Source organism: Musca autumnalis, unplaced genomic scaffold (genome assembly GCF_047663935.1).
Source record: "Musca autumnalis isolate F117 unplaced genomic scaffold, ASM4766393v1 scaffold_4, whole genome shotgun sequence".
Taxonomy (NCBI): domain Eukaryota; kingdom Metazoa; phylum Arthropoda; class Insecta; order Diptera; family Muscidae; genus Musca; species Musca autumnalis.
The window spans coordinates 119,655,298-119,672,330 of record NW_027411977.1 but is presented as its reverse complement, the minus strand read 5'-3'; the positions used below and the strand labels follow the sequence as shown (position 1 = coordinate 119,672,330).

General features: G+C 36.1%; 1 protein-coding gene across 3 annotated transcripts in view; it reads right to left on the bottom strand.

Moving 5' to 3' along the window:
* mv (lysosomal-trafficking regulator mauve) overlaps window positions 1–17,033 on the bottom strand; it is an 88,471-nt gene that overhangs the window by 1,161 nt on the left and 70,277 nt on the right. For all 3 annotated transcript variants that reach the window (XM_073980739.1, XM_073980741.1, XM_073980740.1), the window contains exons 7-20: window positions 13,484–14,485; window positions 11,848–12,101; window positions 10,731–11,688; window positions 10,453–10,568; window positions 8,969–10,384; window positions 8,507–8,908; window positions 8,274–8,447; window positions 7,975–8,125; window positions 7,180–7,745; window positions 3,738–3,871; window positions 2,908–3,679; window positions 2,692–2,833; window positions 2,262–2,620; window positions 744–1,597 (exon numbers count right to left, since the gene is read on the bottom strand). In XM_073980739.1, coding sequence (XP_073836840.1) covers window positions 744–1,597; window positions 2,262–2,620; window positions 2,692–2,833; window positions 2,908–3,679; window positions 3,738–3,871; window positions 7,180–7,745; window positions 7,975–8,125; window positions 8,274–8,447; window positions 8,507–8,908; window positions 8,969–10,384; window positions 10,453–10,568; window positions 10,731–11,688; window positions 11,848–12,101; window positions 13,484–14,485 — 7,300 coding nt within the window. The remainder of the gene's footprint in view (window positions 1–743; window positions 1,598–2,261; window positions 2,621–2,691; window positions 2,834–2,907; window positions 3,680–3,737; window positions 3,872–7,179; window positions 7,746–7,974; window positions 8,126–8,273; window positions 8,448–8,506; window positions 8,909–8,968; window positions 10,385–10,452; window positions 10,569–10,730; window positions 11,689–11,847; window positions 12,102–13,483; window positions 14,486–17,033) is intronic.

Sequence of the window (17,033 nt, the reverse complement as noted above, 5' to 3'; positions counted from 1 at the left end):
GAACGAACGATGTAGGAACTAATTTGCTAAGTTTGGCTGGCTGCATTTAATAATCGGGGTTAATCTGAAAGAATATTCCCTGTGAGATTTTGAGATAAAACTCAAGGAAAATTTTCATTCAGAATAACCCCCAATAAAAAAACTGCGAAATCTCTGAAGACGAATATCAAGAAGATGATGACCTCGCTAGCAGTGATTCCATTTACGCAATTACTCTTATTTGATCGATCTTACCACCTTTTCTCCGATAAGAATATACAAATATCCACCGCTAAGTCGACGGGCACTCTGTTTACCACATGGACTACGGTGATGAGCACAGAGTTGAATGTCCTAGTCGATGGTAACAGAATCCCGAACACTTACTATTCCAATATTCTAGGTGTAACCTTCTACAGCATGTTCACGTTATCCGCTCATGTCACAGTTATCTGCGATAAGCCGCAAGCTCTTGGCGGAGATGCAAAGCTGACATGGATTTTGCATTTAGAATCATGTTAATGGAAGGTCGAACATTTACTCTGTAGCTTTTATACCTTTACAAATTTGCAAAGGACTTTTCATGGCCTAGCAATTGCAAATAAATGTTATTTTTTTTCTCATTTCAGTTTATTTTTTTTTTTTTGCCACACCGTAGACCCTTCTTCAGCTATAACTATATATTCTCTTTCCAGACAATGGGCCCAGTGAAATGTCTGCTGTCCCAGTGACTAGATTTTGTATTTGATTTCTATAATACTTACTCGTTCAAATCCCAAATAACAGCAATACCATCCTTGCCAGCAGTAACTGCTATTTTAAATTCCACCGATAGCGCGATGCAGGTAATTTCATCGGTATGTCGTATTAATACTGTGGGACCATTCCAATATAAATCTGCTCCATCCTTGTGTATATTATTTTCGGAGGAACTCAAGGAATTTGCTGACGCTGTGGACGATGTTAAATCAGCATCAGAATCCATAGCCTTACTTATAATCTTGTGAAATACGGAATTATAGGAAAAACGTATATCTTTGACATAGCTTTGACGACTTTTTCCACTCTTCAGATTCGACTCAATGCTGGAACATTTATAAATTGAAATTCGACCGGATTTGTGACCAAACCAAAGCTGATTTGAATTCGGATCACAACCACATGCTGTTATATCATCAAACGTACTGTTATAAAGCAGATTTTTCGGTTTAGCATGTAGTTTATTAAGTGGTTGAATACGAACAATTCGATCATCATATCCCCAAGATATAACATTGTAAGTATCCATTTCGGCGCCCTGCATAACACAAGATCGCGTCGGTAAACCATACACTACATTAGTATTATTGAACGATAGCAAATATTCGGCACCAATGAGTTTGTGAGTATTGCCTAAGAGAGGTTCTGGCAGCTGTGGGGAGCCAACATATACACCCCACCTTAAACCATGGACACTGGGTAGAATTTGTTTATCACACTGATAGGTCAAGTATTTTGAAGCAGGATGGGGTATTTTGAATAATTGACGTGGCATTTGACCATACGTTTTGACCATGGTATGGACAGCTTCTCGTTCTATTGGATCCTCAATTTCCGATTCAAGGAATACAGCATAGGTCTGGAAATACATCAGTGTGGGAATGCAGTTTATTGATTTAGTTAATAAATAAAGTATATATTTTAAGTTCTGGGGCCTAATTATGTGATTCAATATCGAGTTGTTTCGACCTGAGTACTCAAAGTTGGGGTGACAACATTCGTTGTCGAGTAAAATGATCGAGTAATTGAGCTTAAATTTGCGAGTAATTTCTCGTAGCCAAATTGTCTTTTGTAAACAAACAAAATGAAAGATTTCTAATTGTATTTTTGTTTAAAATGTAAAAATTGTTGTTTGTTATCGGTTTATAGAAGAAAAACGATATTAGTAAATAATTTGCTCTGTTCCAGAACCTGCAAGAAGCTACTACTTTTTACTACGATAACATTTTTTCCTTTATGTTATCGGAAAAAATAGTAAAAATTAGTAGATTCTTGCAGTTCTGGAACAGACCAATTGTCAGCATTTTTTTTACACAAAATAACAAGAGAAAATGGGAAAAGTCCTTTGGAGTCGTTTTAAAAAATTGCGATAAAATTAGAATTAAAATAAATGGATATGCATGCAATCATTAACTAAAAATTAGTGTTGGCAGTCGTTAAAAAATAAGTTGAAAAAAATAAACATTTCTGCAAAACAAAAAATCGAATCGAATCACGTAATTAGGCCTCTGGTCTATACTTACAGCTGGATGAAATACATTTATAGCTTCTACAGCCGCCTCTCCCATTTGCTTGTAACCGAATATTAAATCTATCCAATGGTGTAGGTTATTTCGTACCAACTCCGATTCTAATGCCTGGCGATGTATCAATATAAACAGTCTTGGATCTTTTAAACACCATGGCGGTAATGACACATCTTCGACACGCTCTCCATTTTGTCTGCAGCCAAAATTAAAACGTTCAAAGTTTTCAAACATTTCGGGTAAACAGAAAAATTCTGGTATGAGTTCTTTAACATCTGTAGGAGAATCGCGACTGGCCAAACAAAACGTTGTACTTAGGGCGTGGAAGGTGCGATCGGGTATATCAAAATTGTTATCTTAAAGTAAAATAAGATAAAATATTCCAAGTATATATAAATTTAGATACAAAATGTCATATAATACTTACCCTGATAACGTAAAAAGTAACTGGTAAATGGAGGTACACGTACCAAGAAATGTAACACAGTTCCGGAATTGGAATAATGTGAGCTATAGTGATAGGGTTTTAATATCATGGAACCCATATTGGTCATGGTGTTTTTTATGTACTGAATAGTAAAAGAAAGCAAATAAAATAACAATCATCCATTGCAGAACACACACACACACACTGTCATCTTACCGTATAGTTATTAATGTAGTGCTGTTCATTTTCTTCATTTTGTACGGCAATTGGTTTGGGCAACTTGCGAAAGTTCTTGGGATCTGTCAAGTCTAAAATATCTGCTGTATAATTCGATAATATCCATGGAAAAATGGGATATTGCATGAGATCATTATATGTTCGACCAGCTATCTGATTCAATGTCATCAGATATTCCCAATTGGTAAGTAAACCTTCTCGCCATTGTTGTGTTATTAACAGCACTTTGTTTTGATCCGGTGTTATGACAATTTTATCACAGAATACTTCGCGCATTATTTTCCAATCCTCTTGATTTTGCAGAGAAAAGAATAGAGATTGATTTGTATCTAAGAATATTTCGAAAGCTTTCTCTTGATGTTGATAGCGTTTTAGCCAAATTTCCGTTATGTTGGATATATCACAGTTTACATAAAAATATTTACAACGATATGTAGCCAAAAAGTAAAGTTTGTGGTCAGTCACGATTATTTCCCCATCTATTTCTCCATCTACAGGAAGATATTTGGCAGGAAAATTATAAAGAATTTGTGAATTTAATGATATGTTTAATTGCTGATCATAGCTGGAGATGAGATATTCCAATGGACGAGAGTATTCTGAGCGTTGTACAGGTGATTTTGTTGTCTTGGCAGTAGCGTTGGATTCTTCATAGCTTTGCATAAAGAAGCGTTTATCAAGGTCTAAATGGCAACGCTTAAGCCGTGTGTGTACTCTTGATGGACCTTCGGTAGCATCTAACTCCCAAGAGCTATAGGAATGGAACAATTTTATGAAGCAAAATATACACGCGACAATTCAGAACTTACTTTTCGCTATTGTGTTCACTGAACCATGGAGCACCCTCATGCGTCATCCTTCTGACTATTTCAAGCCATTTGTTGTAGTAATGTGTATCATCGTAGTCCTTCATGTGATTCATTATTAATTTGCGTTCCGAATTCTAAGTGCAAATAAAGATGGAGTAAAAGGTGAATTAAAAGGCACCATTTCATATCGAATCACTTCCATTGATTTGGATGGGTTACTTTGAAAACAAGAATTGAAGCAAAGACCGCAGTAACGGATTAAATAAATTAAGTGGAACGGATGCCCTTTGTTCAGGTTATGAACCGAAGTAAATACTAACAGACTAAAATCAATTTTATCAGCGCCTAGAAAGAGCGTATGACCGCTCTCTTGACAATGCATTTAGTTCCAATAGATAAACATTTCAATTTACATGGGACCACGAGTTCAATTGATTATTTTGTGGTAGATGACCTCCGGATCTATCATTAACTTGTACCAGAAAAGGTTCGCAAAGTTGCAAATCACAACACACAGGCTGACTTCCGTATCATCAGTGTTGTTTAAACTTCGTCAAAATATTTCAATGCAACTAAATGCATCAGAAATAAAAATGATACATGTTTGCTTTTTATCTGCGGTAAAAACGCGTATCTTTGACATTTTGAAACTCGTAGCTTAGCAGTTGTTAAGTACAACGGCGCACAATGGTTCAGGAATCGATTTTCCTGGCCAAAAATCAAAATTTTGTTTTGTCAAAGATATTTAATTTCTATATGGGATTCGATAGTAAACATATTGAAACTAAGGAAACCAAAAACTTAGGCCCAAATATTGGAAGGTGTGGGCGTGGCGTGCCCCTAAAGACGAGCATTTTCCCCATTTTTGGGAAATACGTCATTTTTGCAAATTTCTGGAGAAAGACGAAGCTATTTCTCTGAAACTATAACAGCTAATGCGTACATTGTTTTTTATAAGGTAGGTAAGATTGTGGCCTTTAAAAATCGTTTCAGTAAATTACCGTAGCGTTTACACAACATGATCTATTTTATTTTTCCTCGGGTACTAAATTTTATGAAATTCCAAATTTAGTGGACTAGAACTTTTGTGGAACAATATGGAACAAAGTTTTGTTTTCACAGAAAGATGCCCAAAAGTCTCATCTTACAGCCCATATATACTTTTGTACCCGTCCCGTTCCGTCCGTTTAACACTTTTTTCAATTTATTGAAATTACATGGGTAGAAATGTGTGTTTTTCTATACTGTTTCCATGTGAATAACATTTTTTTGACACAAATTACAACTTTTTTGAGTATATGAGTTTTTATACGAGTTAAATAAGTTTTATTAAAATCCAAGGAGAATTTTTTTAATTTTTGAAAATATTTAAATTTTTTTGGTAAAATTTTTTTTTACAAATTTTTGAAAAAAATTTTTTTCGAATTTTTTTTTTTAGTTTTTTTGGTAATTTTTTTGATTATTTGTTGGTGTTTGACCATCTTTAATACATAGGAAGATATAAAAACCACAAAAACACTCATATTTTGATGAAAAATAGTTAAAAAACTCAAAAGTTTAACTTTGACCTAGAATTTCTCTGCAACTACCTGACCGAACTTGACCGCTTATAATTCGTCTGAAAGCTGATTGTGTTATCTGTCTAACAAAAAAATAATTATGAATATATCTCTATCCGTTCAAAAGTTACAGTATTTTGACCAGGAAAAAACGATTCTGAACCACTGTGCGGCGTTAAGAAACATAATACTTCGTTGATTTGTTGTCATTTGTAAAGCAACTGACGATACGGAAGTCAGCCATAGATACAATACAATCCGCAAGCTTACTCAACTGCTAGATGGAATTACTTCTCGTCCCGTACTAGAGTACCAGATGCCGACGACTTTTAGGGAGAGGCCGAAGTATGCACCTCCACCATGGAAAATAAGCCATCCCACTCTCAACCTTTGCTTCGAGGAGAGAAAGGACGAGGGAAATAACAACAAAATGGAATTTGAAGGTCGGTTCGCTTTTGCAGTCTGATCGTCTGGAATTCTGGACGAATCTTAGACACCAATGAGATCGAACAAATTCTCCTCTTCAAACCAGAAAGAAATTGTGGGAAGCAAACTAAACAGTAACGTCTTCATTCAAAAATCTTCGGTCCGATAAGCTGAAATACTTCACATTAATTGATACTAGAGACCTTCAGAGATTAATTACGTCGATGGTTCTAAAGCTATCGATAGCCAAGATGATATTTACGAAGTCAAGGGTTATCAGGACATCAGAGAACGTGCCGTGTTTTCCAGTGTTGAAACCACAGAGTGTCAAACACTATAAGAAGTAAGGAGGAGTTAAGGAGTTAAGTCGTCCGCGCAAGCCACAACTATTTGCTACAAGATGAGAAGTAGGAACAAGATTTTCAAGTCGATGACCGGCAGCTGACAAAGAAACCTTGTTGGCCTTTTTTGAAGCAATATACCGATCAATGGTAGGCTATGCGGCGCCAGTGTCGTATGAAAATGTTAGCGTAACGCAGTGGAAGAATATTCAAACCTGCCTGAATGCCGCCCTGATGACTGCGGCAGGTTGCATCCTCATGACACCTGTGGATCATCTTTATGGAGAGACGAAGATTTAAGCTTTACATCAACACAAGATGTTGTCGATGTAGTACCTAGTGGAAAGGTCCCCCAGATACGTTGGGAGAGATTTACATGATGTAGATATAGAGGTTAAAAGGTACAAGCGACAACCTCTAGATTAATATTGAATAGCATTTACACTGAAGCAGTTGCGTAGGTAGTACAAAGGTACAGTGAAGAGACGCCAGCTGGTAAGACAAACATGAGAGGTTAAGATGCGGACTACGCAGCCGCCTCATTTCGCATTGGACCCGATTTGTTGGTACGATGCCCAACACAGGTCCTACATGTGAATTGGGATCTCATTTGTTTGATTGTCCAGCTATTATATACTATTCTTTATGTACAGGTTGCAAAGTTTTTTGATTCTGGACACAGAAGAATCTGAACCAGATAATTGTAAAATATATACAATTGAACATATTTGCGTTCCAACTACAACAACACTAAGAAGCCGGAAAGTCATTAACGGTAAGGGGTATTTGATCGAAGCGGTTTTAAATAAGTAACCTTCCTTCAATGCATCATCTTCGTGATAATAAATGAAAGTGACTAAGGCGATAATTTATAGGTCAGAACATTAACCAAGTGTCATAAAGAAGATAGGTAGTTCCCGTGGAATGCGAAATTTATTTCTTCCCTTGTTATAAATATCACATCGCCAACGAGCGTTTTCATCGCCTACTGACGACTTCTTGATATTTATGCTATGGAAAATTATTGCAGGGTGCAAATACTGTTTCGACCACTATAAATTTATCAAGACTTGTTTATAAGTGTGGTTTGTAAATACTTTTTGACACATAACTTACCTGGAGTTCTGCTACTCTTCTTGTTGTTATCATAGAAGTTTCGATGCATCCTTGAGCCAATGGTTCAAACCGGTGAACTGTTTTCTCTAGCGATGTCTTTTGCTTTGTCAACTCGGTTGATTTTTGTAAGTCAATACGCTGCAATTCATTTTCAAGATTCCATGTTGAATCGTTTTCATTGATACCCAAACGTTTACACAATTTCGGAAGATTAACAATCGGTTCATCTAAATCTTCCAACAGACTTAGCCATAAGAGTGCTTTGATCATTTTACCATCACAGACAATAGCGGGAAGAAAATCATCCTGACATGAAATCCACAATGCATCTACTATAAAACAACGTAAATCACGTGGGTGTGAGGGTTGCAAACCCCATGCTATAAAATTGTTACAACGTTGATTGGTGGCAATGCTGTAGGATACCAACATTTGAAATAATTCAATTTCATTTGGTGTTGGTGAGGATTTCTCATTGAAAATCATATAAAATTGACAGCTGCGATTTATTAATAGCTCTAGCCTTGTCTTTGTTTCAGACATGGAGAAATTTGGTAGTTGTTGAACTAAAGAAAGATAAATGAATTATATATTTGAAATTGTTTATGACACTAACAGCCAGTTTCTATATGTGGAAAGAAGAATGTGTGCGAATGAAACACGCCCGAACTTTAGTTTTCGAAATAATTTTACCTTTGCTTTTGCTTCAAAACAAAAAACAAATTTGAAAAACACACAAGTGTTTGGACGTGTTTTTTTCGCACACATTACAGAAACAGGCTGTAATTGTATTACCTTTGAAATTCCATGGAACATTTGTTGGCAAGAAAAATCCATTTAACCAATTTAGCAATAACTTGGCCAATATGGAACGATAACCTTTTATGATATTTTGAGGCTGTTTCTCTTGATAAAATGATAATGCGTTTATAATATCCCAAATAATCTGTAAAATAAATATAAAATAAGCTACTGAATCACTGCTACAGCGCAATTGAAATATATTTAATTTAGATTAAAAAATATAATATTCCAGATTATATAATCAATGACCTTTTCTTTGGATTGCAAAGAGCGAAGAGACAACTACTTACATTAATGTGCCCCACAGATTTCAAGGAAATGTTTCCTACTGATGTTAGGGTATCAGAAATAGATTCCTCAATCTTTACATTATAAGGTGTATTCTTTGCATAAAGATGATATAATGCCTTAACGCAACACTGTATAAGACCTGCTTCAATCATAGCTTGTTGATCTTCATAGTCCTTAAAATAATAAAGAATGGAGTTTATATTTTCCATTGTTAAAAATGATTTTGTCTTACTCTTTCATATAACGTTTTCAGTATTTTAAATGCATTTTCACTGAAATCACTTTGGCATGTACTGGAGGCAACCGATTTCGAGGCAATGGCTAATAAAGCATTCAAACCGAAACGTTGTTGTATCGAGAGTAGAGCACCATATTTTAAGATATTTTGCAGCGAACCCAGTGTACCACAAACCCATTCCAAACAAGATTCAAACATATTACAATCACAAAAGCCAATCGTTAATTGATTTGCTAAGTGATGCGGATAGTATGCCTTAGTACATGCTTGTAAATCTTGTGGGTACAGACGTTGCGTTAGAGAACTCATTAGTTTAACAACGGCCGATCGCACATTTGAACTTTGATGATTGGCCAATACAAGCAAAAATTCCACTTTTATGTAATGATGTAATACCTGAAATAATTTAAGATCTATAAGTAATAGAAGACATACAATTTTGCATATTGAACCTACATCATCAATATCATTATCAGGTAGGAGGCACAGGAAATCTTTAAGCAATAATATGAGACCACTTTGTAAAGCAGCTATGCCGACTGAACTGTAAGAGTCGGTTTTAACCAATGATCGATGTTTTCGATTTTGCATGCTTGCTGTATTAAAATTGGGATAATCACAAAAGTTTCCTAAAAATGGGGTAGCTGATAATGAATGCCCACTACTGCTATTCGACTTTCTGCGGTTTTCACTATCTGCTGTGGCCAATGAACGTGCAGAGGCTATGTCATGCAGACGCATTTTTCTACGTCTTATTTTATGATGTGGTGATGAGTAGTGGAGGTGAACTTTAGCATTGACCCGATATTGTCTATGTGATGATTGAGTGGTTTGTAAAGTATTGCTAGCCTGTTGTTTTTTAAATTTAATACGCCATTTTACAGCTTCTCCTGGGTTTATTAAGCGCAACATATTCTTATTTAGCTTCGAGCAATCGGCTACATTTTCCAAATTTTCTTCGAAATCATCTAATGGTTTTCTATATGATGACATACTTCTATGAAGTTTTCTTAGACGGTTTATACGAGCCTGTCTAGCAGTATCACTATCCGCACTATTTGATGAATTTGAGTTAGATTTTGTGGTGGCATTTGTTTGTTCCAAGGGTTTAGCAACTCCAGGTTGTGTTCGTTTTGTTAAATTCTGTTTGAAATTGCGACCGAAATTCGTTGCTGCACTAAGAGAGGACTTCTCTTTAACAGGTTTGTCCGATGTGAGGAGGAAATAAAATTTGGATCGATCATGTGTTATATAACACTCACTGGGTTTATGTAGCAAAAGGAGTAATTTCATTATTTCATCCAACAAACTAGGCTTAGGAGGCGAACCCGCAAATACTGAAAGTATGCCAACAAAGGCCTCAGCTGCTTTCTTTGATATGAATACAGGATTTGGAGATTCTATGACATAGACTTTAAACAAATTCAAGAGTTCTCTCATCAGGCCTTCCTTGTTGAATTGTTCGATATTAAAGTCTCTTTGTGGATGTTTTTCACGTGTCAATGCCAGAATACAATGGAATAGCATATCTAAAACATCTGAATTTTCAGCAGCTGAACGATGCCAATCCGAATAGCGATGTAATACCGAAATCAATAGTTTAGGATAAATCACAGTAGCAATTGTCGTTTCGTTAACATGCAGTGTTTCGCCTTTTTTCATTATCAATGTCTGGGAGCAAGCATTGTTCACAATACTTCGCAGCAATTGGCAATCCTTACTACATTTATCTGTCTTTATGACATAACCTATGAGGCTAATATAATCATTGCGCTGGAATTCAGTATAGAGTTGTGATTCCGAAAAAGCCACAGTCAATAAAATATCCAAAGCCATGGCTTGTGTTGTCGAATTAGGGGTTATTTCGACAATCTGAAATACATTTGAAATAATAGTTTCTTAGAAGTACGTTAAGTTATGCGTGTACTTGTAAAACTTACTCTGGCAAATAAGTATAATAGATTTGACAGACCACCACAGAGAATTGTGGAGGTTTGTATTGACTGTAATTCATTGCGTACCAGGTCACCATAACGTATAATACCATATTGACGACCTGAAATATATCCAAAAATATTTAATTGCATTCTTCTATAAAATAATGAAAAAGAACTAGTTCGGATATTTTTTAAAGATTTTACGTATGAGCGTTTTCATTCGCAAACGCGAAATTCCAAATTGTACATTAAACATTTAAATAACAAACTTATTAACTTACCATATGCAACATTGTCCAATTCAATGGTCGTATCATAGGCCATAACAAAATCCGGCTGAGAAGCTGAATAACTTAGAACTCGCGAGTCACGCAACAATTTCATGGCATCAACAAAACTACAAAAGTAGGCCGATTGTAATTTTGAAAAATTTAAATACCCATAGTTGGGCTTTAGATTAGCCACATGACATTGTGTAAGCTCATTAAAGTCAGGACCCATAGCAGTCAGATTCAGAATTACTTCTTTAAGAGTTATGGAACGATTAAATAATATGAGATTTGTCATAGTGATGTGCATCGGAAAACTATCCAATGTAGAACGGGATTCCGTGAAACTTGTTGTATTTGGAGATTTTGAAATTATACCATCGCCCAATGCAATTGCCTGGAAGGTATGAGTCCGTGTTAGTAAACGTATGTTGTGGAATGGCAAGGAGAGCCGATGTTGGTCCAAGCCATCTATGTGCACACACAATTCCAACGAATCATTGACCATTTCAACCGCTATTGTGAAATGTGTCCATTTGTTTCGAATCATGCGAAATTGTTTAAGATCCACCTGAGCACTCTCAAAGTATTCTGATGACTCAGTGTGGCCATTGAACAGATGCATGTTACTAAAGCTGTTAAGTATGACAGTTTTTGTTTGTTTTAGTGCCTTCGAAATGGGAGAGGCTTTTTGTGTCTTCGTAGTAAATACATCCATTTCATGACTTTCGGCATCGGGACTTTCAAAGTTGTTTGTTCTTTTGTTACGTTTAATTTCTGGGCTGCGTGTTGGATTTTTGTGAGCATACTCGGGTTTCACATCACTTGATGTTGCTTCATCCGTGTGGGCGTTGGCACTGCGAATAGTTTCTGCATTGGGTTTACATGTTTCAAAAAGCAAATGATGATTATTGCTTATGTAGACGCTCAACATTGCCTGATTTGTTCCAATTGATACGATATGTGTTTTCTTAAAAAATGAAAAGGTTAAAATGTAAATATTAACGTCATTATTAAGTTTATTTTAAGAAAGGTGTGTGCGAGTCTTATCCATCTCTTTATGTTATTAATTAATTTCGATTAATAGATTTGTCGTTTATTGATTGGACTTTGTTTAGGAAGTGCTTACCATATAGATGTCATTCGAGGAATGTGTATCATCATCGATTATTTGACTGGTACTTTTGTGATTTTGAGACCCCTTCGCAAAAAGCCACAAAGAAATTGTAAATCCTTCAGGTGTCCATAAACGCGTATGAGTTATGGGTAAAATACATGGTGAACGGGTCAATGGCGTACATGCTTTGCGTGATAATTGAAAATAACGTATACGTTCGATGGCCTCTGTCGGTTCTTTTTCAGCTGTGGATTGACACATATCATCTGAAATCAAATAATTGTCTTATTAAATTAGTAACATATTATTTTATCAGCAAGCCAATTAATTATAACAAATATGAACCCGTTTGGCGAATTTCATATCGGAGAACAGCGATTGTGCTCATTCTGAAAAAGAGTCAAAAACGGTAGGAGGGGGAAAGGAAAAGGGAAGGAGAGGAAAGAGGTAGCAAGGGTGTAGCCTCATCCGAATCTACAGAGGTAGACTCCTGAAATTAGTTAACAGGCTTACTGGATCTACGGGGGAGAGGTACAATCTCATGGACACTAGGAAACCTGTGTCTTTTGCCGGTCTGTCTCGAACACCGGAAGAGGGCATCTTCCAAATCTTCCCATAACATGCAGTACTCAATGTTGTTGTCCTCCTACTACCTTGTCATAGATCATTGTCATTCCATGACCAATAATGACCTCTATAGCGACTCTGATCTCAGATTTAGTGATAGAAGGGACGCAGATTTACGACCTGAGTTTGCCGGCCAGATTGACTTCGATACCTTACGTACCTGGTTGTGTCTTACCAAATTCTTACGGTTTTCCCTGAGTATAGCTTACTGAGTTTGCTGAGGAAGAAGCAAAGCGGAGGCTGGACACTGTCCTCCACCCGAAGGTACGAGGACTGGCAACCCGGTCTTGCCAGTTCATCAACTGTCTCATTTCTCTCAATATTGCAATGCCCTGGTATACCCAAATCTTAACTGCAATACTACAAGCCTTTAAGATAGATCCACAACATTGATCAATCTTAGATTTAATAGTGTATAAATGATCCTAGCTTAACCTGGCTATCCACGTATACCGTGACTACTCTTGATGATTGGGGATGTGGGAGAGTGGTCCATCTCTTCATTTACTGCCTCATCCGACAAGGCGTCCTGCCTGGGAAGAACAAACGTTCCATCCCTCGAGGGAGTTGCTTTCTAATCACCTGGTTGTTTTAAAGTGGGTGCTTCAGTTTGTTTTGGGGTATTTTTGTTTCTAGTTTCATTTTATCCATAGATATATTATGAATGGGGGATCTGAGGATGGTCACGGCTCAGCCCTTTATGCCCTCCTATGATTAGGACTTGACAACTCTATTACAATCGGTACACTGACTGCATACCTGATCCCTCCTAATTTCTCAACCGGGTTTGGGAGCGGCTTAAAATATCCGTCTGTCCACAACTACTATTTTCTTCAGCTTCATATTCAGCACTCTATTAGAATGAACAAAATGGGCCACAAGGTATTCGAGTGAAATAGCTGTCTAATACGACGCTACGCGTCTTTTAACCTAGCTTAAGTCTGAACCTTCATTCTGAACTGTAGATTAATTTTAGTTTACTGGTATATTTACATACAAATTATATCGATTTAGAACTTACCATTAACCATGGGAAATTCCAATTCCACACTGGCTGAACACTTTTTCAGTGTATTTGAGCAAATGTAATGCATATATTTCACCAAAATATCGACGGGTGGATTTTTTGATGATAATATGCTGAAAAATACTGTCAGAACTTCTGGAGAGTTTAGATCGACTATCAATTCCAAAATACACTGCTGTAGTTCACGTAAGCGGCTATCATTACACTTCAAAATTGGGGCAAAGCCTTGAAGCAGAAATAGTGGTCCACCCAAATATTCACGTATCACAAACAAACGATTCACCAATTGGGCCAAATTATCACACCAACCGGCAACAGGACTCTCACAGCATTTCTGACTCAATTCGATTAGGATATCAACAACCAAACGACAAATACCTTCGTGCAGAATATGTGTGCGGTAACGTGATGATGGTTGAAATGAATGCCATAATTCACCGACTTCGGAGAGAGCTTCTGTTTCGGATATATCTTGGATTTCACCATCAGCTTCATAACCTTCGTCGGCAGTTAAATAAAAATCATCTTGGTCATTTTCGCTTAATTCCAATTCACTGTCTGGACAATTAACTGAAGCACGCGTAGAAAAGAAATCTACATCACAACTTTCACCTGATAGTGGTCTAGTTTGTGAGGGAGTTATCGGTGTTGCAAGGACATTTTTGCTGGGTAATCCAGTCGATAGTAACGGATAATTATACGATACCCATTGACCACAGATGCGAGAACTATTACATGACTTTCTTCTTGCATTCAAACCCAAGCGTTGTTGCACATGCTCATCCGCTGTAACCGATGTTAGACAACTCGTACTGGTCACCACGGCAGCCGGTTCATTACTCATATTTGAAAGTTCGGCAATTTTAAGTAGGCACTGCAGTGTTTGTATAACTGTGTTCTCTCGATTATGCTCTTCGGCATGCTGTTCCCAGTTGTTGGCAGCATTAGCTAGTATAACCATTTTTAGTTTGCGCAAATGTTTTTGCATTTTTTCCACTGCCATAAAGAAATTTAAACGAAAAAATATTTAAAACAACGAATTTATTGTTATTATGCGTATCAGATTTGATGAATGAATGCATGCATATCTTTGGGGGATTTCGTTTGTATTTGGACCAGAACGAAATTATCATAATAATCATACCAGGAAGATAAGATGTTATCTTTAAATTCGTCACCCTACATTATCACAATATTTTAAATACATTTTCACACAAGCACACACACATTAACATTGATCACATGTTGATTAGGTTTCACAAAATCTTTCTACGGATTTTTTATTGGATTTTGTGTACATTACATGAAGATGGTCGTAGTTAAAATGACAGTTACTTATTAACAACTTTATGTTCAAACTACATTCGGCTGATTGCAGAGCATACACAGGTAGAGGTAACGACGTGTGCAACCACAAAGTTAAAAAAAATGAAGAAAAAACGAAGTGGTAATATAATCTACTCTACTCTCTTGTAGACTGTGATAATGACAATATAATGATGATAAGTGCACGCCAACACGGCTTACTTATGTTTATTAAGTAATAATTAACTCTGTTAGTTTATGTCTATGGAACTGTTTAGAATTGCTCCAGAGAACCACAACAGACAATTCACCTTAGTTGTGTGTACTTGCTATTCTATCAAACAACGACGCTGTGGTTGTAATACAGCTTTAGACTTTTAATGAAAGAAGACAAAAAGTACACAAGCGTACAATATTTTTGTTGCGGTAAAGTGACGACAAAAAGAGTGAAATTTTATAACATAAAACCAGCGGAATGTTCACATTGCTGAAAGAAACATATAACTACTAAAATATTGACCTAGATCAAGCATTTTCGAAACATTGTTATTGCAATATATTATCTTCTCTTTTTTACTCAAGCTATATGGATGAATAACGTGCACCTCTGAACAATACGTTAGAAACGATATTTAACGATATTCCGTTTTAAATTGGAGGATCCGTAATGTGGATCTATACCCAAAATGTTTTCTCTATTCAAAGAGAACTGACAATGCTATTGCAGTTGATTCACATGGAAACTGTGGAAAAATCGGAAGCTACTGTTACATAGCATGAATATTTATTCACTGAAATTCCTAAACGCGAAAATGTTGACCACTTCCTAATAGTCTATTCATCTTCACTGAAAGGTCTAAGATGGAAGAAAGCATGGGAGCCTGTCTGCATTGTGAAGAACTGAATGCAAGGAGCTCGTATAAACTTAACGGCAACTGCAGTGTTTTCAGGCAGTAGTTTTTGCAGTGCACAGCCCTAGAACTACTAATGGAAATGACAGACGTTGCGGATAGAATAGTCACGGTATACGTGTATGGTCAGGCTGTTTTGAAAGCGTTGCGATCCTTAACTTTTAAATCCAAGACTTTTCAAAGTTGAAGGTTAGGTTTTGTTGCGTACCAGGGCACTGCAATGTTGAGGGAAATGATGGACTGGCAAGACGAGACTCCCAGTCCTCTGACATTTGTGTGAAAGGCAGTGTCAAGCCAATGCTTTGCTTTTTCCTCGAGAATCTCGGAAATGAAAAATGGTATGAATTATGTTGTCCTTTTTTCTTCAGTTTTCTAAATACAATTGTTGAGTAAATACCGTGAAGTGAGTGAATAAATCTGTGTTTGTGTTTTCTTTAATTTCTTAAATTGTGCTTTTTAGTAAATTAAATGCCCAATACATTTTATAATTGCAAATTTTATAATTGGATCAAAAAGGTGAATGGAAATATTTTATTGGACCAGGAAGAAATCGCATTTAATAATAACATTAATACATCTTTCATATATGTACATGCATATTCAGTTTGTCAAGTAATTGTTTTCGAACCATGAAAATTAACATTGTTCTGTATTAATTTATGGAAAAATTACTGATAATTGTGATAAAAATGTCGGGGTTTTTGCAAAAATCAGTTGGACGACATATTTAGGACAAGATAAAATATATAAATAAAAAATTAACGCACGAAGTCCAAAAAAAAAAAAAAAAAAAATAACGAAAACCAATACCTCATGTAATGTATGTTGTCAAATAAATTTTTTCGAAATGTACTGGAGGTTCCAAAATACCCCATATTTTCCGTAAATATTTGAAAATCATGATATTTTATGAATTTCATTCTTAACAGGGATTAACTACTAACAATTATCAACAATATTAAGCGGCCCATATACTGTAAAATTTTGATGTCAATATTTGTAGTAGTATGTGTAAATTTGTGTGTGTGCATTTTATCCCAATAGAAAATCAAGTCTTCGACGACATTTTCGTCGACGAATCATTGACGAAATATTATAAATTGTCATGCACGACAAGGTGCATGACCATGTCTTGCAATGTGTCGTGGCAAAAACCCAAAAATTTTCAAAAAAAGCGTGCTATGAATTGATTGTTCACATATTGATTTGAATATACAATTTTTATTTTGTAATAAATGTAAGATAATAACCCAATAGAAAATCGAGTCTTCGATGACATTTTCGTCAACGATTCGTTGACGATATTTCCGAAATTGTCATGAACGACA